The sequence below is a fragment of the Ciconia boyciana genome, chromosome 5 (genome assembly GCF_034638445.1).
Source record: "Ciconia boyciana chromosome 5, ASM3463844v1, whole genome shotgun sequence".
NCBI classification, from domain to species: Eukaryota; Metazoa; Chordata; class Aves; order Ciconiiformes; family Ciconiidae; genus Ciconia; species Ciconia boyciana.
This window is the reverse complement of record NC_132938.1, coordinates 13,700,164-13,723,040: the sequence shown is the minus strand read 5'-3', so window position 1 is coordinate 13,723,040 and position 22,877 is coordinate 13,700,164. Positions and strand designations below refer to the sequence as shown.

General features: G+C 38.0%; 1 protein-coding gene across 1 annotated transcript in view; it reads left to right on the top strand.

The window, feature by feature from the left end:
* The window catches only part of MAN2B2 (mannosidase alpha class 2B member 2), a 33,017-nt gene extending 10,346 nt beyond the window's left edge, over positions 1–22,671 (top strand). The window contains exons 4-19 of the mRNA XM_072863000.1: positions 1,220–1,392; positions 2,656–2,771; positions 3,710–3,887; positions 7,007–7,205; positions 10,686–10,876; positions 11,740–11,926; positions 12,840–12,973; positions 15,147–15,403; positions 17,337–17,528; positions 18,467–18,719; positions 18,825–18,935; positions 19,046–19,238; positions 19,898–20,050; positions 20,420–20,532; positions 21,434–21,551; positions 22,447–22,671. Of these exons, the coding sequence (XP_072719101.1) occupies positions 1,220–1,392; positions 2,656–2,771; positions 3,710–3,887; positions 7,007–7,205; positions 10,686–10,876; positions 11,740–11,926; positions 12,840–12,973; positions 15,147–15,403; positions 17,337–17,528; positions 18,467–18,719; positions 18,825–18,935; positions 19,046–19,238; positions 19,898–20,050; positions 20,420–20,532; positions 21,434–21,551; positions 22,447–22,541 (2,663 nt within the window). The 3' untranslated portion in view covers positions 22,542–22,671. The remainder of the gene's footprint in view (positions 1–1,219; positions 1,393–2,655; positions 2,772–3,709; positions 3,888–7,006; positions 7,206–10,685; positions 10,877–11,739; positions 11,927–12,839; positions 12,974–15,146; positions 15,404–17,336; positions 17,529–18,466; positions 18,720–18,824; positions 18,936–19,045; positions 19,239–19,897; positions 20,051–20,419; positions 20,533–21,433; positions 21,552–22,446) is intronic.
* Positions 22,672–22,877: the final 206 nt, after the last annotated feature.

The window sequence follows — 22,877 nt, the reverse complement described above, 5'->3', positions numbered from 1 at the left end:
TCTGTGTATAAACATAATTTTTTTTAAAAGAGAAAATTCAAGTTTGGTAATTTATTCAGCAGGAACAAAAGTATTAATATATTTTAAAATTCCTTTTTTTTTTTCCTGAAATCACTCTGCTCCGTTTAAGTATGAGTACATACAAACAAAAAAAATGTATCCTTGCATTGTGTGTGGAGTTCATCTTGAGAAGACAAAGCCAGTGCAGACGTTTGCGGTCTACGTTTTGTGTCTTCTCCTGTCTGTCCAGCCAGCTGTGTTTTGGAAGAGCCTAGCAAACTCTGCCTAAAATGTGCTTCAGTGAGAAGAGTTAAGATAAACACATTGTTTGTAAATATTTTCACTAGAGAAGACATTAACCATGGGAAAGACGAAGTGAACAGAGAATGCCTTGCAACCTCAGTTATTCAAACATGATATTAAAATTTGGAATGGAGTTAGTCCAAAATGGGGAAGATATGGTTGTATTTTCAAATAGTTCTGAGCACAATTCCAGAACGATGAAATTAAGATCTGCAATTATTTTTTTTTTTTATGATGAGGATCCTAGTGTGATATACTGGAGTTCTGAATAAAATCTACTGCTTAGCTGATTGTTTTACTTTCATTTAAATAGTTTGTCTGAGTTTATTCTATTGTCTGGTCTTTCTGATTTGGGGGGTTCTTTTTTTGACACTCATTTCAATACAAAATTAATAACATTGGTTGCAAATAACATCTTGTATCAAGATTGCTATGAACCTTTGGCTTTTTTCTTTTTTTACGATTGAGGATCATATTCATATTAGTTTTGTTTACTGGATGGCTTCCCTGTCCCTTTGTCATTGATATAAGACTGAAATTTTCTGAGAACGGGTGGTATGACTGAGCAAACACAAACTCAAACCCAGCTTGTTGTTTTCATGCAGACTCCAACCTGGCTATTAGCCTTAACCTAATCTGTATCTAAGTACTTTTTCCCAGGCCTGTCTCTAATCATAATTCCTTTTTGTTATTCATCTTTTATGATGTTAATAAGTTATACTTGGCATATCAAAATAAATATTGTCAGTGTGAAACTTTCTGCTGTGAATCATTAAATTCCTGAAACTTTAAATGCTTTGGAAAACAGCAACAAAGAGCTATCCTTTAAGTGCTTATCTGTAATACTATTTGCCTATTAAATTTATAAAATTAACTTGTAAAACTGTTCCTAATGTAAACAAATTTTGCTTTGCAGAAGGCCATGGATTTTTGTATGAAACTTTTGGGATCAGGCCTCAGTTTTCTTGGCATGTTGATCCCTTTGGAGCTTCAGCTACAACACCAACTCTTTTTGCTCTGGCTGGTTTTAATGCTCATCTTATTTCTCGGATTGACTATGATCTGAAAGCTGACATGCAGAAAAACAAGGTAAAAATACCCTTAGGAATGGAATGCATTGCTAGCATCTACTTACAGTAATCTAAACCATGACATTGAGATAAGCATCCCTCTGATCTGTGCAACAAAATGTAGGTATTTATTTTCTAAAAGGGACATGCTGATTGCATGTGGTAATAGTGAAATATATTGAATCCATGTAATATGATCAATAATGTCTTCATGACTTCTGGTCAAGGATAAAATATAGTCTAGCCTGAAGAAGACACAAAATGCAGGCAGTTGGGCAAGGCATAAGTGGACATTGAATTAGGAATGTTGGAACTGGAGGCATCTAGAATGGGTTTCAGCTTCCCTTGAGAAAATCTTAGATAGGTTGGTTTTCTTATAGACTGTTTTAAAGTCTAGTGTGTATGTTTGGGCACGGTGGTTGTCATGCTTGGAACATTTATTTGTGCCTGTAAAAGTGATAATACTAGGTCAGTTAGAGTGACAGCTAATCATTTTTTTGCTGAATTCAGGTTTTGTTTAATGTTCTGCCTTCTCTTGCATAGTGTCCTATACACAGTAAATGTTTTTCTTTTCATATCACAATGTTGGACCCTGATCTGTCATCAGTTTTACACACTAAATTATGTGAAAATAAGGGGCTTTCACTAGTATGAGCTGGGCGTTAGGCAGTTTTTATGAATCTTGGGTGAAACTCAAGCTTCTCTGAAGAAGACAACAGAATTCCTGTTGAATTTGATGAAGCCAGGACCTACCACCTTATACTTGCAGTGAATTGCGATACTTCCTTTCTGCTAAAATCTTTTATGAGCTTTTGACCATCTTTTCCCATCTAATTTTTATTCTGGCACATGACAGTCTGGAGGCTTCCAAAACTGTAAAAATTCTGTTTCGGTTGATTTAAACATTGATTCCCACTGACTACAGTGCAATCCAGACTACATCTGGATTTTTCCTAGCTTAGAGGTGTTTCAGTGGAAGCTGAACAAGTGACATGTAATACCTGTGATAAGCTAGGCTTACATCTGGATTTTAGCAGTATGCTGGCAGTGTGCTGCCTCCTCTCCTTCTCCATCGATTTGAATAGAAAGAGGCAACACTATAGCCTCCTATATGTAGTATCTGACCTTGCTTGGGGTACCATTGGTTAGTCTTAAGTAAAAGCACTTAAAGTATTACAAATGATGGAAAGGAGGATGGGCACTCTGTAGTCTTAAGTTGTTAATGATCGTATTTCTGTGCTTGTCATCAAGGTAATGGTTTCTTAACTTTTTTGTTTTCCAGAAGCTTCAGTTTGTATGGCAGGGCTCTCCTTCCTTATCTGAAAGACAGGAGATCTTCACCCATGTTATGGATCAGTACAGCTACTGTACCCCATCGCAACTACCTTTTTCAAACAGGTCTGAAGATTTCCCAAGTAGGCAGAAATATTGATCACTTCTGAGAGTTTGTATTGTTGGAGTTCAAGCATTTTCTTTGACTGTTTTCTTTCAACAGTATTCTGCTGCTTTCTCCTGACCTGCAGTAGGTCAAGGAAATGTCTAGACTCTGTAGATGTGGGTCAAAAAGTGACATTTACTACTGATAGGCATTAAAAATACTTCAAAATATTGACAGACTTTAAAAACAATGTTTTCTAGCACCAGGAGGCTTGGAACACAGGTACAGCTTTCATCTACATATATATATATATATATATATCATGTCAGTCCTTATCAAAAAGATATAGAATAAAAATGTGGAACAAATCAATTGCTATAAACAGAAAATATCCAAAGCAGGAGTGGGTTTTTGTTTCTCTGCCTGGTAAGTTAAGATTTAAAAACTCCAGGAAGCTCAGTATGGACTTGGCTATTGCTAATTGATTTTCTTTAGGAGATTTTCAGTATTATATTGGGCTGAGATTGTGTACATTATATGTGTATAAACTAAAGCAACTAAAATTTTCCATTTACTTTGTGAAAAAATCCAAGAGCTTTTGAAAACTTTATTTTGCTCACTGGCTTATCCAGTAAAATACTGTTTGTAAATGAAGTCTACTTGGGGGAACATCCTCATTGTTATAAAGCTTGCTGTTTTGTCCTGTGATTTCTTTGTTCTGTGCCAGCAAGCAGCAGGGACTTGGGAAGTTGCACAGTGCAAAAAGAAAACTGGACAGCCTTCCTCCTACCTCCACCCCCAAATAAACTCTAAAACCTAAACACTAGCAATGAATATAAACTGAATTTTTTTGCTTCTTATTCCCTGTGTGTCTTCATTTTATCCCAACACTTTTTGATATTTTTTTCCCAGTTGAATAAATCCTGTTTATAGCCTATTGCTTTCTCCTTCTACTTAGATCAGGATTTTATTGGAATGGAATTGCATCTTTTCCGGATCCACCAAAAGATGGTGTTTATCCAAACATGAGTCTCCCTGTTACAGATACTAACATCCATCTGTATGCACAAACCATGGTGACAAACATTAAGGAGAGAGCAGCCTGGTTCCGAACAAGTGATGTTTTGTGGCCATGGGTAAGTGCATGATTAGCATTTGCTTTAGAAGTGGCAAGTACACCTACAGTATGAACAGTAGGTAGACAGTACTTTGCTACGGTATGTTGTGCAAAAATGCAGATACAAACCACGTGTCGGTAAAGTGTTTTTCTAATAAGGGGGGCTCTAATGTGTAATTAGTAATGATTTTTAAAAACTAGAACTTCCTTGTACAGTCTGCCAGTTGTCTACCAAGTCTTCCACCCTACTTAACATAGAAAGAAGTGTGACAAAATTGTAAAGATAACCTCTTGCAAAACTATATATTGCAATATTGCTTCCTTTTTTCTCTCCTCGTTTTGTCTATTTAAATTATCTCTTTACATAATTGCTTAGCGTAACATAATTCTATGTTAACAAAAACAATAGCATTACAAAAAAATGTATTACGCCTTAGGTAGCCAACATCTTTTCTGGTTGATGTGTAATCATTTTATTATACAGTCTTTGCATTTCAGTCAGAAACAGAAGCATATCCCAGCTTGGTCATTCAAACACTTTTCTCAGCAATATGCTGTGTTAATTATGTCCTACATGTACACATAGCACCGATAGCTCTCGCTGTTTTTAAGTTCTTAGAAAAGAATAACTTTGCCTAAACTGAATGTTGAATTTTGATGGATGCTGTAGGTCTCATAATTACAATATTAAAGGATGATGTGTGTTCTTAAGGTGGCTATTTCACCACAATATCAGTTGTTGCAACGTGAACAAACATTTTCTGACTGATGCAGCTTTGAGTCACTGATTTGTTTTTCTCCTGTTTGTGACACTGTTGCTGATATTGAATTTGTTTTTAGAGGGTGAGGGGAGAAGTGAGATATAATAACTGTAGTAGTGCTATAGTGAAAGTTATGCTGAAATGGGGAGGAGGAAGTTTTGAATAGTATGAATAAATTCCAAATGTCTAGCTCCAAACCTGCAGTTTTGCAGTAATGTAAGAAAATTTCAGTCTCTGACTTCCTAATTTGTGTGCTTGTGATAATGAGCTTTAAACAAAGTACTAAAAGTTTGTTACTCATTCATAGTGCTATGTAAAGAAATAGAAATAGATATTTAAGCTTAGCTATTTTTTCATGATTACAAATAGTTTGGAGTTCTTCGATCCCCCCCCCAGTTAAAAAATCAGGAAATACACACCTTCCCATTTAAGGTCAGACCTCACATCCAGACTGTTGGCACTTTTGTGATGAGTTATATGGACAAACAAGTGTTTGTTCATGATCTGAAGCACCTCGTTGTGCAGGAGGAGACATGGGGCTGTGAGGCAGTGTAAAAGTTCAAACCTGCCTCTCTAGAGGCCATAGCAGCAGATGTAGCAGGGGGTATGGAATTGTCTTAAGAGCTGGAACTGATCCTTGAGATGTTTTTTGGCCTGTGTGGTTGAACTAACTGTACAGCAATGTATAGCATTCCCGTGCAAAGTTTTGTTCAGGTAATGAGTGGGTGTGATGACTAACTACAGCAGGTTCTCCTGGCTATCCTTGTTCTACTGAACTACAGTGCTCCTCAGCTACCATGTTCTGTGTCAGTGTGAGTGGAGTCTACCAGCCCAGCACATCCCCTTCTGTGGTGCAAAGTATCTACTTTTTATGAGGAAGTCTTCTTGGATTATGAGTTGAAAGTAGTGCTCTACAAATGGGAAGTAGTTTTGACAGGTAAACATATTACTTCTTCCCCACAAATTTAATTGGAGTCAACATTAGGAAGTCTGGTTTGCACTGACTGCTGCATTTCTCAGTATTTGGTTTGATACGTTTTAGTAGCTCATTCCAGTTTGAAGTTGTTTTCCAGTTTCTGCTATATGCATGCAGAGGATCTCTGGGTATCTCAGAAGAACTTTTCTGTTTTGGAAGTAGAATGTCCACTTTTCTGATCAGTGACTTACCCTGCTAGGTCTGAGGGACAGGCATGTGCACTAGGATTCATAAAGGATGTGACAGTGACCAAACTTGGAACACCTAGTAAATGGGGAAGGGATGGGGGTGGCACTCATATCTGGGAAAGAGAAGGGAGAGTAATTGCCTCTGGGTTCAGTTGAACTCATCAGGTTCAACTCATTCATCAGTTGAATGGGTTCAGCTCATCAGGTTAAACTCATTGAGCTCATCAGGTAAAGGTTGGGGTGGAAGATGGGATTGCAAAGAAAATAGAGCCTCCTTGGCCATTTCTTTAAGCATTTGCTAAGCTTTGAAGACAAATTGCTGAGAGCATCTTTATTTTGAAAATGAGATCAGGATTGACTTGGGCAATGTTTTCTGTCTCAGGCACAGAGACGTGGAGATGAGGATGCATTAAGCTGGTGTCAGTGTTGGAAGCCTTCTATTAGGCCTTTTTATGTGGAGGTTTCTTAGCATGTTATTGTGCTTCAGATCGATGCCTATACTGTAATATTGATACTGTAAGAATATATGTGGTGCCATGGCTGACTGACTCATTTTGCTGTTCAGCTACTGTAGTTGAACAAAGGCATGCTTACTTATGCCTTTTTTTAACTGTACGTGCAGATAGTCTGTATTGAGACGCCTCCAACAGAAGGCAGAAGTTGTGCAAGCATGCTCAAAAAAAAAGGGGCTTTAATACACAGTGTATCACCTCTCTTAACTATTTGGATGAGCATCAGAAGTACTATAGTCTACTTTCGTGATGGGGGATCAGCAACACATTGCGTGACATTTGTATTACAGGGATCTCTATCCAGATTGTTTTGTTTCACATAATGTCCTCAGCACTTCCTAAAGCTGTAAGCATTCTTAAGAGCAGAAAATAAGGAAGTTCTAAGTGGGAGAAATGCAGTGTGAAAAGAAACAAAGGTCGTCTTTCCAGGCATATATGCATGCACTTTCCCATTGCTAGCACGAAATTTCATGCTCTTGCACAATATGGTGTGTCAACACACATCTCCCTATCTGTAATGCTGGTTGGTTATCAGCTGATCTGTGCAAGTAACCCTACCCATTCTTGACATTTTTGTGACAAATAACTTTTGTATGGGCAATCAAGATCAAAAGAAATACCACTTTAACGTAGACTAGTGTTAAAAAAAGATCCTTCTAAATCACGTGACCCAAAGTTCTGTTCTGTTTTCTGTATTTCAGGGCTGTGATAAACAGTTCTTTAATGCATCTGTTCAGTACTCCAACATGGACCTGTTGTTGGATTATATTAACAAGCATTCTGATGAGTTTGGAGTGACTGTCCAGTATGCCACCGTTGGTGATTACTTCCAAGCAGTATATAGCAGAAATCTTACATGGGAAATTCGGGACTCTCAAGACTTTCTTCCATATTCAACAGGTAATTAAGTTCACAACTGCATAATGTCTGCCTCAAATGTACATACTTAAAATTTTAATAAAGGGAAATCGAGAAAATGAGAAATAAAGTAAGAGGAAAAACACCATCTCTTTATAACATTTATTTACACTCTCAGGTGTCATTTAATAGACAAGTTGATCCTGACTTAGTGGTACAAGAAAGATGGTAGGGCGGTGGTTGGAATATTTCTTTGGGACTGTTGGAAGCAATGAGTGGAGGAAGAGACCCTGAAAGAAAGAGTACAGAAATAGGCAAACTTGGCAAGAAACCTAACTTGAGGTTTTTGTTTTGCTGTCTTTGAATAACAATAGAGAGTGCAAAGGAAAGCTAAGCACAAGGTATATTCATGAGTGTGTGGTGTCATCCAGGGAGGAAGAGACCCTGAAAGAAAGAGTACAGATACAGGCAAACTTGGCAAGAAAGCTAACTTAAGGTTTTTGTTTTGCTATCTTTGAATAAATAATAGAGAGTGCAAAGGAAAGCTAAGCACATGGTATATTCATGAGTGTGTAATGTCATCCAAATTTTTTTAATGACCTGAAGAAATGTATAGATACTGCACTAATCAGGTTCTGTTACAGTGAAAACAGTGGGCAATGAGGTAAACCTGTAGGCCTAGGCCACCTGGCTGATATTCACTAAGTTATTTCTGTTATAAGTATGTAACACACTGCGAACTGGTTAGCAGACAGCAGTGATAGCAAAGGTGCTTCACAGAGGTGTACCAGCACAACTAATACAAGTTGTCCCTCATGACATTGGAGGGGTTCTGTCTGAACTCTCTAAAGCTGAGATCCTAGGACTCATTCTGCTTCAAATAGAGATTTTGACTATTTGTTTCATGTTTGGACATTTAACTGGGAATTAATTCTTTTTTCTGCCTCCCACACATTAGCATGCACAAATAACCTGTAGTCTCCTAGGTATTCTGCGGTATTAGATGTGCATGTTACACCTCTCCTCCTCTTCCTCAAAAATGAGCTGTAGTAAGGACACAGTTGCTCCAGGATCCAGGGAACTGAAAGGAAACTGATAAACTGAAAGAAACGTAGAAACAGATGGATGCATGGCCAAATAGAGCCATGTCCCGTTGTTACTGTTTAAAAGAACTGGATTATGCATAGATTAGAGCAGAGACGGGAAATGCAACATGGAGTAATCTGTGAATGTCTGAAGGAGAAGCGAGGCAGGTAACGAAGGGACCAAGGCAATCTGAAAGCTCTTAGGGTACCTCTTTGTTAGTACAGTGGAATAGGAGTGCTCAAAGTGAAACAGTTGGTGCTGACGATTTGATGTCCACACTCTCCATAATTCCAGGAAAAGTGGATATAATCTGGTCATATGGACTGAACGCCCATTAATGCTTGTTACATACCATCAGGAATCCAGTTTATGAGCTCCAAAACCAATCTTTTGTATTAAGCAAAGCATACTAGGTAAGGACGACTGGTGGTCACTTCAAAAGCATGTTCCTGGTCCAAACAAAACACTAATGTAGATGAACCCCTAAAGGCTCTTTGTAGCTCTAGGAGAAAGTCTTGTCTTTTTCATTAAAGAAAACAGGTTTAAGTTCTGGGGGGGGGGGAATTGTGTTATAACTGAAGTCTCAAAAAGTAAAAATACTGCCTATATTTCTGAAATTTCATAGTGTGATGTGACATAAATTCATTGCAGCTGCTTGTTGCTTGCTTGCTTCTTACCTGCTGCACTACCTTAGCTTTTCAAGCAGAGCTGAAGAGTACTGGGAAGATATGAAAGAAGGCATGCCATACCTGACATCCCCTTAATCCTTTTCCCCAGTAAATTTACCCTTTTAGGCCTCATATTGAAGTATACAGAGAGAATACACAGCTAACTTCTTAGTTTCTAAACTCATTAATTTTTTTCATTGCCTGGATTATCAGTAAAATATCATTGGTATCATTAAAATACCTTTCTATATAATTGTAGCTGCCACTACTTCACATTTTTTGGCACCATGGATATATATCTCAGACTATTACGACCCAAATTTAGCTTATACCTCCAATATTCTGTAACGTGTCTGTTAACTTTTAAATGAATAAAAATAACTATTGCTGCCTGTGAATCATTGCATGGACTGATCCCTTACTCACTCACCTCCCTCTAGGGTTCATGTCATATCTAACAACTTGCTGATAAATACACTGCCAGTTTTAAGTGCTAATATCCTTTTACATCTGGGCTCTTACCTGTATCTTCTGGCATAATTTACAGGCAGTAGTCGATTGCCATTACCTTGCGTAAGAGCAGCACCTTCAATGTTCCAAGTGGGTGCCCACACATAGATGCAATTTCTTCCTCAAACAGCTTACTGTGCCTTGCAATTGCAGTATAGATTTGAGTGCACTTGCTCCCACATACTGTTTTGCTTCTTGATGATTAATCCTCTCTCATTCTTTCTATGTCGTTTTATTATGAGTCACTTATTGGGCTCAGTGTCACTTCTGACATATGCCTTGGAAACTCAAGTTTTAAGTCCCAGATAAGTATTTCCCTTTTCTACTCTACATTCATTGTACTGTGCTAGTATGCATATATGACTCTTCTGCTTGTAACCTTGAAAACTGAAATGGAATTCATTCTGTTTGAACTTCTAGCATTTTTCAGGCCAAAAAAGAATTTGTCCTGTAGTTTTTGAGCAAAAGATCCCATTTTCTGATTGTTGCCTTTGATCCTAGGCTGATAGCAGATCGTTACGGTTGTGTATGTGCACTTTATAAAGCACTTTCTGCAACTTCTCTCTGGAAAAACTATCTATCAGTGGTATATTTAAAAAAAATCCTCCCAAAACAACAAAAAAAAAACACTAGGTAGAGATTTGGACGTTTTAAAAACAAATATTTGTTTTCCTAGTTTACTTTATGGGATACTGGAACGTATTAGCACAAGTTACCTGTTGAAATACTTTCCACTGACCACTTGAGGGCATCTTTTGATGTAGTTTGAAGTGCTGCAGTAGTTTGGTGTCATGTTATCACATCACTGTTTCTACTCCATTTTGAGGAAATGAAATTTAAGATAAATCCCTTTGACTAAAAGGGGGGAATATAGAGGGCTTGTATCAAGCAGTAACCAAGGATTGTAATCCACTTTCTTTATTAATGAGTAATAAAATACGCTTCAGTGAAACTGCTGAAGATGTTTTGTGCAGATCCACAAAGAAGAAATTTCTGCAAACACAGGTTAACTTAGTCGATAACAGCTTTGTATCAACACTCATGTTACTAGGCCTGTAGGAAAGATGGTAGTTTTCCAAAGTGCACATTTATGGCTGTGTTTCTGTGTACGGCTTATGAGTATTCCATTTGATGGCTGATATGTAAACCCGCAGCAGGTTTCATGTAAGAAGCTGTACAGCAGTAGTCTAATAAATAACAAATAAGTGATAACTGAAATGGTATTTGACATGTATTGCATCTGTTCAACTCTTAACAGAGCCATTTCAAGCATGGACTGGGTTTTATACTTCTCGGAGCACATTAAAAGGAATTGCAAGGAGAGCAAGTTCGCTGCTTTATGCTGGAGAGTCCTTTTTCACACAGTATGTCCGGAAACACCCAGCAAGTTCTATTTGCAAATGTGGGGCCTTAAAGCAACTTCAGAGCCTTAGATGGGCAGTTTCAGAGGTAAAGATTGATTTATTTTTCTAATTTGAATGAAAATGTTTATTGCCCAAAGGCAAAGCTTTGCTTAAGCATTTCAGCTGGAGTGTCTCAAGGTTGCTTTTATGTTTTTAGAAATAACTTTCTTCTTTAGCCAGTCGTAAGTAAAAATAAAGTAATTTTTCAAAATCTGTCTTGAAACATGACTTCAGCCCCTTAGCCATGCATTCAGGACATGGTTACTGGCAAATGTTTTCTTCAGCCAGTGAAAGAGCATGTGGTTTCAAACTTTGCACATGAAATTCCTTTTCTTAATGTTAGTTTTATTATTTACAAAATGTTTTTAAAAAAATAAAATAAACAAACAAACAAAACCTGAACTAACTGAAAAGTACTGATAATCTCTGCTTCTGCAAGTTAGAACAGGAAGGACAGATTTGTTTCTTCAGAGTTCAGCAGCTCAGTGATCAGCCTTATACCATTAACCATTTACAGGCCTCAGTGCTTTTTCTGGTAATAAATATTTTGTCAGCTAAGTTATTGACCAGATCTTAGTAGGAAATGAAAAACCTGTCTTGTTAAGGTATTTTTGCTGCATTCTTGTTTTTGGTAACTTGATTTTTTTTCCCTCTAAGTATGTAACCGGTAATTTCTAAATATTAAGAGGAATATGTATAGAGGGAAATCTGTGTGCATTTTGTCTTTGACCATTTCATTCTATATATAGCGATTTGGAATAGGCAAAATGTGAATCTGTGAATATAGCTGTAATACCTTATTATTTTAAGTTATGTGTCTGAACGTTAGTGGACCATGTTAATACAAATGCAAACCTGAAGTTGTCATCCTGTTGCATTGTGACCTTTCAAACTACTCTTAAATGTAAGGTCCAGCACCACGATGGTATAACAGGCACAGAGTCTCCCAAGGTGAAGGACATGTATGTGGATAACTTGATGTATGGAATGTTCAACGTAAAGAAGCTAATGGCTTCCATAATCTTTGACATGAACAATGCGAAGAAGAATGGAGAGGTCTATTCTTCTATTTACAGTAAAGACTCAGGAATACCAGGTACTTTTTAACACAGCTTTTCCAATTTCATGCTAACTTATGAAAGCAGTCATGTTTTCCTCCAAAACAATCAACATACTATGTACCACCTCAGTTCTGTGAACCATGGCTGGAAAATCCTGTTTGCCTTACGAGACCTGCTAGACCTGAGGCAAACTCTGATGAATTTATGAGCTCTCAGATCTCAAGCATCTGAAACCAGGACCTTTAAACTGATGTTAGGCAGAGCCCTGTCCCAGTGCATATATTAGACCTGGCTTCCAGATTCAGACCTCAACTATATAACCGAGGGGAGGAGGAGGTGCTAATCGGGGTAATTACTAAACTAACCTTACTATGCAACATAAGATTACGCGGTAAGAAGCACAGTCACAGTGAAGAGACGTTCTTGCTATAGTGTACTGCCAGCTTGTGTCAAAAATGTAAAGGAATTTTTAAGCAGTCTACTGTACATTCCCTTTTATCTTTACTTCAGAAACTTTTAAAACTGTCAAGTGTAAGTAGTGCTGTGGGCTGTGCAACAGACTGATATGGTTTTTTACAGGGTTGTTTTTAGATTAGGCTTCTTATTTGATCATCTGTATAACTGATAAAGTTAATACTGCATGACGATGAGTTGTGGTAAGCTGCTTATTTTCACTAAATTCATTTACATTCAACTCAGGTGTAATTTTCTGAATATACAGTCTTTTTTTTATTGGGTAAAGAATAGGAGAATAAAGCAGAAGAGGTTTTTATGAAGTACTAGAAAATGTTTTCCTTTTTTCAATCATGAAGTTTTACTGCGGGCTTTTGTGTTAAAATTTTGTAAGATGGTTGTACCTAGACAGATCTCTCAAATACTTTTTAATATCACATTTTAAAAATACATAGTTTTAGTGACTGATAGCTTTGTTTGTTTGCGTGCACAAAGGTGCTACAGATGTTGACCAATATGTTGTTGTCTATAATCCACTGGCATGGAACATCACTACCTTTGTCACGGTTTCTGTCAGCCACATGGCAATGAGTGTATCTGATGAACTGGGACGTTCTGTACCAGCACAGGTACTTCAACTTTGTTTCCTTCTGTTGCTTTTCTTTCACTTGTCAGTTTTCACTGACTTGATCCCACCTGCTGTTAAAGTGTGGTAATATATAGTATTATGGTGAAAACAAGTATTGGTTCAAACTGGGATTTTCCTAGTCCTCCTTCAAGTGATTTTTTTTTTTTTCTTTTTACTTGCCTGTTCTCTCAACTAGAATTTTTTTTAATGTCCAAAAGGGCTTCCTGTTCTTCTAGTGTGTTGGGTTTGTCCTTTGCATGCCTGCTGTGTGTGACCTGGCACTTCTTATCTTGCTTTTCTTTCTATAAAAAGCACTGTTTCCAATAAAGCCCTTTTGGTTGAAGCCCTGCCCTACAATTGGCAGTCCTGTTTGTACAAATGACAGATTGCCTTGGGGAGGAGAAGAGATTTAAGAAATGTAGGTCTTAGTGACAAGCCCCAAAAAAACTGGTGACAGTCAGCTGCCGTATGACAGCTCCTTCTGTTACAGCCAAGCTCCAAGATAAGGCCAGCTGTTCCCTGGGAGGGAAGAAAGTGGCCTCAAGTGAAAGCTAGCACTAGCCTTTCTCAGGAGCATCTGCTGTAGAGAGTGCATCATCATCAATGGCTTGATAAACCTGTAGGAATGCCTCCTGCACCTAAGGCAGGTGCTCTGCAGGTGTCAGAGGTGTGACACAATTCCAGATGCTCCCCTCTGTCCCCAAGATGCCAGATAGCTTAGCAAGTTCTGCCGGCTGGACAGAGTTTCTATTATCTGTGGCTTATGACTGTCACCGTGCATTAAGGCACATTGTAGTCAGGTAGTGATACACAACAGCTATCTCCTGTTCCTGTATAAATATGTGACGATGGCATAAGGCCATACTCTCTTTATCTAGAAGCCATCAGTCTCTTGGGTTAGTACATGGTCATGCTTACCTGTCAGCCACTTACCTCCCAGATTTCCCGCCATCTGAATTACTTTAGCCTTGTAAGATACAAGGAGGAGATTGACATGTATTTAAAGCATTTATTTCAGGATTTAGGATGCCCTAAAGTCAAGCTGTCATTCTTTATTTTAAAAAGACAAAGTTCTCTGTTCTAGAGTTGGTCTGTACTCTCTTTTGCTTGAAGTTACCCATATATGCATGCGGATAGTCACTTGAGGCTAAGTGAAATCTCTTTACCAGTAATGAGAAGGTGGTTTGGGGTCTTTTTCTTCCAGAATGTACTGTTCAAAAGTGCATCCATATCACACACTCCTTCCTTTTGAGAGAAAGAAATCTTTAGCTCAGAACCCTGGTGTGAGTATGTGGCTGAGAGGAATTGAGGCTTGGCAAGTGCTCTGCCTTCCGCACCGCATGCGTGAGTTGTATAGTGAAGGGAGAGAATGGCAGTAGGCCCTGTTGATACCACTAAGGTTAGGAGGTCTGTGGTGGGAGTAACTGGACATATGCCAATCCACAGTGTGAAGGTACAGACAGCTTGCTTCAGTTTCTGGTTAGTCATAACTAACCTCTTTGTCCGTGTAATCTCTACAGTGTTTCTCTAGTCCTGTTTTCTTGCCCCAAACCAAAAGTAGTACTAAATGATATAACATTAATGGGCAGGATATATGTAATTGAAAGATTATTAAAAACTGTTGTTTAAGGTATTTCGATATTAAGTAACACTGGTGCTCTGTTTACTGTTCAAAAGTATGCCACATGCTTTTACCTCTCTCTCTGTGTGCCTTGCTTAAGGTGAGGGCACATCTGCGTGCTTCCTGCTCTTGCCATGAGTTTTCTCATACTTGCACGAGTCAGGTCCCTTATGTTTCAGTCTCTTTTCTGTCATTTGGCTGATTAGTTTAATTTGTGATAATTTCTTCTCATATAGACATTTTGCAACGTGATCTTAAATCAAGATCTACTATTCCATGTTCACATTAAAATAAGAGCTAACTTTGTCATTTGCTTAGTGACCCTCTTCCCTTCACTAGAAAGGCTAAGCTTAATCCAAGTTCACCAAACTCCCAATTAAAAGCAGCATGGATCTACATTATAATTGAGAATTATAAGAATGGCATGATTAGAAACTTATTTTTAAAGTAGTAGTTGTTAATTTTTGTAATTTAGGGCTTACAATACATGAAGATAGTTGCCTTGCTAATTAATTTTCTTTAATGGAGCATTGTTGTGCATGTTAACACACAGGTTCAAAGCTCGGCGGAGTCCCATTCTACCTATGATCTGTATATTCTAGTTGCAATAAGTGGTCTGAGCTACAGAAAATACAATGTTAAACCCTTGAATGGTAAGCAGTCTGCATTTATTGGAAGATCAGTCAAGTACAAGCGAAAAGACATAACTCGTGCAGATCAACAAAGTCGACAGTTGCTTCCTGTGGTTAACAACTGCTACCAGGTGTTGTTTGACCAAAACACAAATCTAATGCACAGCATTACAGAGAGGTCAGATTGCCTGCTTGTTTTTAATAATGTTTCAAATTCTGTAAAACCCTTTGTAAAAATAAGTCCAAGGACTGTATTATGTGCCTTAATTCTGAGACTTAACTAACAAAATGTTCTTTACATTCTTAACAATTCTTTTTTATCTCCAGTACACATGTTCTCATTTCTACAGGAAACATCCACCCTAGCATAGGTGTGATTCCATACTGTTTCTGTAATGTTGTTGCCCTGTTTAACCATGCTAAGGTCTAAGATGACATATCACATATTAACTAGTAGATCAGCAGAATCTCATTATACTTCAGAACTAAAGAGAGTTATGAATGTGCATTTGTATTAAAAATAAGTAAGTGAGCACATACACCATGGCTACGCAATGAGCCTTAAGTGATAAAGCAAGAGCTTTCTCTTACTAATCAGTAGTGTTTTGCAAGTCCTGTATCACTCTTTCTATGGTAGAAAACTACAAAACTTTTTGAAAGGAAACATTTAACTAAGGAAATTCCATTTAATCAGGCAGATCAAATGGAAGAACAATCAAGATCGAGGTTAGATTTGGGGTTTGCAGATTGTCTTTCTCGGCTGATGCGAATTGGCCCAATTCCTTCAGTTTCAGATTGTCAGCTATGTACTGATGGAAGATTTGACCCCTTTGACATTGGCCTAGCGACTACTAGACCTCTTTCACCTTTGTCTTTTTGTTCATAATTCTGCCTCCTAGAGCAAGAGCTTGTTGTCCAGTATAGTTCAAATCAGCTTTAAAAGTACAGATGGGCCTTAACTAAGAGCCCTGGAGTAAGTACTTTCTCAAAGTGCCTCCGGATCCTAACTGTTGCCAGATTCCATGAGGAATATAATAAGGAATACAATGAGGAAGAACAAAAACCTAAATTCAAATTCCATTTTTCTCCATCCTGTTCTGGCAGGCAGCAAGAGCTGGAATTCAGCATGTAGGAGAAATGGGTTATTCACTTCGTTCACAAGCCTTCAGGCAACCCCAGAATGTTTGAGTTCCAGCAAGTTTGCTTTGGGGTAATGGGAAAGAGCAAGGCATCAGGTCAAAATGGGAGGAAAGGTTAAAAAAATTGGGATCTTCAACTGTGAAGCCTCATAAAGTTTAGCTGCAACAGTTAGAACTTCTAGGTCCTGCCCCTGCACAGGAAATGGCCCATAACAGGAGGAGCAGAAAAGACTTGGATATGTTTTGCTCCTCAGTCAGTACAATTTGTAGGTTGCTGTATTAACACTAGCTAAAACGGTTGGCAGTTTAAATTTATATGCCAGACGAAGTGATTTTTCCTGTTTTGCCAGCAAGACTCCAAAAGAGGAGCAGAGCAGGTAGGGCAATAGCATCTCAAATTGCCTTCATATGACTTTCCAAAGACTGTGATATGGAGTCATGAATAGCTAAACTGTAAGCTTCAGGCGAGAAAGGAGGAGGCAAAGTAGGTACTGAGCAATTTTGCTGTCCTGTTGCCATTACATTTGTTACCAGTGTTAAATATGGAAACTTGCATCATGCTGATTTACCTAGCTACAAAGTCCGTTAAATGAACCTGATTATTGATTAATATGGTGTGATGTACCTCATTTTTGTGTAATGGGTAGGTTGTGATTCTGTAGCAACTCTCACATCAAAACAGTGAGCTAATGTAGATGTTGGTTCTGTCTTAAGATGTTTCTGCTTTACAAAAGTATAAAATTACATAGAAACTCCATTTATTAACACACTGACAGATATCTTAATGGGAAGCACTTCCATTCTCTGCTGTCCTCATTTCCTAAATCTTATAAAATCAGTTATCCACTTTGAGGAAACAGATTTTTTTTCTTACATTCCCAGTCTCATTCCTGTTGCAGTTCAGCTTTGCATCTACTATGTACAAAATGTGTTTGTATGTAATACAGTTTTTCCTCTTCTGTGGATTCACAGGGAGACTAACCAGACTATCCAGTTGACCCAGGAGTTCCTAGAGTACCATGTGAATGGAGACGTGATGAAAGGACCCGTTTCAGATAACTACTTATTTGCCCCAAATGCTTCAGCTGTTCCAGTATCAAAAGCAGTGGGATTGGACGTGGTTTCTGGAAACTTGATGACAGAGATACGGCAGTATTTCTACAGGTGCAACACCATTACGGCTTCACTTCACTGGAGTGTTTAATTCTCTGTAGAGATGTATGAGATTAATTCTGTATAGTTACTCCTAAACAGTGAGCTCTGTGTACTGTTTATGATTTAGACAAAAGAACTAGCATGCATCTGCTAAATGTAGTGCTGAGGAAGCACCTCCTGTAAATAGCACATATTGCTGCAGGGAGGGAGGTGAAGATTGTTCAGGGTTATCTTCTGTAGTTCCTTTTGTAGCGCAGCTTCTGTTGGGATCCTGGTTCCATACAATTCAATGAAAATTTACATGGGTGGAATTTGGGCGTAATGGTTCATTTTTATAACTGTGAATATCTTTCTTACAAGCGAATTAGAGAAAGGAGAAATGAATCCTACACAAGGTCACTCTGACCTTTGATGAACTAGCTACTTTTCTGTGTTAAAATTTTATCAGTCTATAACCCCTTCACCCTCTTTTAAATCTGGTTATTTGATTGAAGCCTTTTGCTTTACATGGCATTGTACAAGGATTGTAGTTGAGAAGGACCTTTGGAAAACAGTGGAATTCTTGCATCAAAATTAATGTTGCCCAGATTGAAAAAATACATGTATTCTGTACAGTGTAAATGTGTAGCTTAGGGAGTCATAATTATTTTAAAATTTTTTATTAATTTTGAGAAACAGAGAGCCTCTCTAATCAAATGAAGAGTCCTCTTTACACTTGCAATACTAAAGAAAATTGTAGGATATCACTTACTCCAGCTGAATATCTATACATTTGAAAATAAAATTGAAATTAAAAATAATTGTACATGTACATGAAATATATAGAAAACAGGCAAAGAAAGTTGTCTATATGTAGGATGACATCATGAATGACTTGCAAGTCTTGACATAACCAATCAAGTGCTCCACTTTATAAACTCTGCATATCTTTCCTCTTATTTTTATAGTAACGTTACTTCTCAGGATTACATATATGCAGTGTATACCAGGATATATACAGTACCAGAAGGCTACGATGGGAAGTTGCTTTGCCATAGGATAGAGCAAGAATACAGTGTTGGGCCTTTGGAATTAAATCGTGAAGCAGTTCTAAGAACAAGCACAAATTTGAACACTAGGCAGCTACTCTACACTGACAGCAATGGATATCAGATTCAGAAAAGACCATTCAAGGCATACGTGAATAACACAGTGGCTCGGGTAGGCACAAAGGTGTAATCCAAAGTCAATTGTGTCTTATCTTCGTTCTCCATTACTGTTACCTCGGTTAATATTATCACTCCATGATTTACTGCATGTTTTCAGAACTATTATCCTATGGTCCAGACTGCCTACATTGAAGATGATACCACAAGGCTGGTGCTGCTTGCAGAAAGAGCTCATGGTGTCTCAAGTCAAGGAAATGGACAAGTGGAGGTAACATAAAAAATATTTTTTTTCTAGGAGAGCATAATTTCATGGCTGCTGATAATATAAGTAAAGCATGATGGCTGATTACTGTTGTGACATTTACCTTCCCAATACAGGTAATGCTTCACAGGAGACTATGGAACAACCTTCAGTGGGACCTGAATTACAATCTCACTTTGAATGACTCTTCAGTGGTTCGCCCTGTGATTTGGCTTATTTTAGGAACCAAGGCTGTCACCAATATTTTGTATCAGACAAGTGGATTGGCATTAGAACACAGGCCAGTAGTAATGTTTGGAGAATTATCAGGTAACTCATTCCGTCTCCTGTGCTATCTTTAGCATCTGAATGGCTTATTTATGTAGCTCTGATTTATGCTGTTAAGTTTGTAAATGCAGACTTCAAGCCTCCTGTGTGGCAAAGTTAGTATACAGTGAGTTAGGAGGCAGATTTAGAGCCTGCTAATTACTTTGCATTAATTTCAAACATGGATGTTGTCCAAGTGTATGAAATGTTTATCTTGTTATGTAATTATCTCTACTTTCAGAGGAGAATAAATTTTAAGGCATCTAATGTGAACAAAATGTCCACGCAGGGAATTAGTGCAAAGTAGCTACTGCACCATATATCAGCTTCCTGGATGCCGAGTCCTTAATGACCATTTTTGAGTCATTCTTTTAAAATATTTGTTTGACTTATTAACTAAAACTGAAGCCAGGTAGTGGAATAGCAACTTCAAGCTGCAGTGAAATTTGCTGTATGCAAAACTCTAATACACTTCTCCAGCAGTTAAATCATGCTGCTTTCTGCTTTGTATCTCAGGAGGCCTTGGAGGAAAAAGCATAGCATCTGCTTTGCATCTGCCTTGGCAGAAAAAGCAAAAATCTCTTTACCCTTCTGCAGTACCCTAGCCAGGCTTGTGTGTGTGATGGATGTTTGATGTTTGCTTTGTTTCACTTTGCATGGAGGAGATAAACCAAAGCTACCTGGACAACTTCAGCAGAATTCAGTCCACAATTCACCTGTAACTGTCCCACCTAATCTTCATCTCCAGACTCTGAGCATTCCAGGGTGGAGATACAGCTCTAATCATGCAGAGCAGGTCCGCAGCATCCGCATGGGTAGGTGCCTTCAAAAGGGTGGCTGGATGTTACACTTAAAGAAGCTGGCTTTCTTTTCTTTCTATCTCCTGTGGCTAGTGCTTTTATTTATTCAAAGTGTTACATTCCTCTATCAAGAAAGTTAATTGTACTGTATGATTTCTCTACTCAAATAGTAAAATATTTCTCCTGCATGAGTTTGTCAGGCCTGTTAGTGTCATTCCTGTCAACAGCGAGAGCTGGGTATTTCTTGATGTTAGTCCCCTTGCAAATTTTAAAAAATGGGAATTAAGTTCAAGTTATGAGAGTCTAAAGCTTAAAAAAAAAAACTTTAAAAATTGATTTTATTTTTAAAGTAAGAAAATGTTTGCATTTTGTTTTCCCTTAAAGGTAAACAGAAGCAAGGTGATGCAGACTTCAGTCGTGTCCTGCTAAGAATCAGACACTTGTATGAAGTTGGAGAGGATCCTGTACTGTCTCAACCTGTGATGATAAATCTGAAGGTAAATCTAATCCTTCGAGACAGAATACCACTTGAGGTGGTTTTGTTCCAGAGAGAACTGGTTCTGGAACGAAACATTCCATGTGCTAGAGACTCCACAAAAGATTGATACAAAAATACTAGTATTACTTTAACCTCAGAGGGAAGCAGGTCTTATTTTTACTCAGCTTTGCAACACAGAAGCCGTTACTTCAGATGAAGTTGCCATAGGCACAGCATGAAGATCTGTATAAATATTGGTAGGACTGGTTCTGTTGAGCTCTTGGTTGTATAACACTTCCTGCAGTACCTTAACCAGTGCAGGGAGTGGGACTCTGTTTTGCTGTTTCTTTAGTTATTGTAAGTTGTACCTATAGTTAATGAAATGTGGACAGGATTAAAGGAAACAAATATTTTTCTTCCTCTATAGTTTACTTCTGCGAGTTGTTGAAACTTTGGTCACTTCCATCATGTACTGTGTATTTTCAGTTTCTTGTTTATTTGGTCTTTCATATAGAAGTAGATTATTTTATAATACATGGCAGGGGTTTATTATTTTAAAATATGAAATTTTGATTGTGATGACAGAAACATGGGGAACAAAGTGTAGGATTCTCTTGTTTTATTTAAAGAAGTGCAGTGTGAGTTTCAGCTCTTGAATGGAGAGATTAGTAGGCTCTGAACTTTGCTACAACACAGAGGAAGCTGTCAGCACCTCAGCTTCTTAGTTCGAAGCCTGGTGAATCCATAGTTGCCCTTGTGTTGCATAACCTAGCAGATTTTTAAAGTTTCTACTGCTCTGCTTAACAGATCAATGCTAAAGATGAAAGTTCTACTCTGGTCTAACTGTGTACTAGAGCGGTGAGTGTGATGCTATTCTCAATAAACTGTGGTTTGATTCCTTGTGTTTTCTTTACTAACAGTCTTTGCTAAAGGGATTAGGATCAGTGATGGTAGTGGAAGAGCGATCACTCACAGGCACCTGGGATGTAAACACTTTGAAGCGGTGGAAATGGAAGACTGCACAATATCCAAGCAAAGGTAGGTGGAATAAGGTGGTTGGTGTCCATATTGTTGTTGACTGTTGAAGCTTGGTGAATAACCGAATTAAAAATGTAAAAATATTTGCAAGATTAAAAATGTATTGTTGTTCTGTATGACAGACCGGGGTATCTGGCACAACCTGCAAGTAGTAGCATTTAGCAAAGATTCCCTGCAAGTGCTAGACTGCTGTGTTTCTCTGATGGCTTGGTTTGCCTAGAAGTGTTAAAAAGCTTGAAATCTTTCTGGAGTTATTGTTTTCCAGATAGAAGTGGCTACTTTATAAATTCACACTTGTGACACTGATTTTGTTAGATGCTGATGAGTTGTGTTAATCTAAGCTTAAGCCTGTGCTGCAGAAAAACAGACAGCTGCAGTTAAAAATCCCCACTGTAATCAGCTTAAAGGACTGTGTGGATATGATTCAAGTTAGGGCTGACACTCAAGTCAAATGCTGTGGGTGACCTCATTTCATTTCTCATTCCAGTTAGTTGCTTGGACATTGACCTTACTGTCACTTACATCCGTATATGTGCCTTGTAAAAAGCTTGCAGAGGTTTTGGCCTGGGCTAGGTGAGAGTTTAGAGCTCTACTTGACCTGCAGCTAGGAACTTGCTTGCTGTTTACTCATGATGAAGAAAAGGTGCATGACTGGGGAGTTGTTTCATGTTTTCTGTGTCAGTCAGTGTGTGAAAAGTAGATGAATTGTTGTATATTTTAATATTATGAATGGGTGCATCTTAGGCTCCATACTACTTACAGCTTTAAGGAGGAGAATCTGCTCAAACACCAGCTTTTAAGGAAGGGATGAGTTAAAGCTGTTGAGATAGAATAATATGTACATTTGAGTAAAGCTTCTTCTTTAATAAATTACCAATGTTTTTGTGTTTTACAGGATTCTCCAACAGCACAGAGACCTCAGAAAACTGTATAGTAACTGTTCACCCAAAGGAAATAAGAACTTTCTTTGTATACTTTCAAGGTCAATAAAGTTTGACATTGTATTTCAGGAGTGAATATGTACTAGCTTCCAATTTTTGTTTCAAGGTATGAGTGATGATCTTGAAAAACATTCTACTGCTGTTAATGAAAGAAATAGTCATTTTGGAATAAACTCTAAATTTAATTAAACTGTTGGCCTGAGTTGTGGGTATTTTTGTTGGTTAATTATTTACAAGTCATTTTTTTTCTGAAGTGTGTTCAATTCAAAAATGACCTTGGTGTTGCAGTGCAAGCATATTGAACATTTTCATGCTTGCTGTGGGTGGTTTTAAAGTGATTGCTTCTATGATGCTTCACTGCTGAGCACTGACAAAGTCATATTAG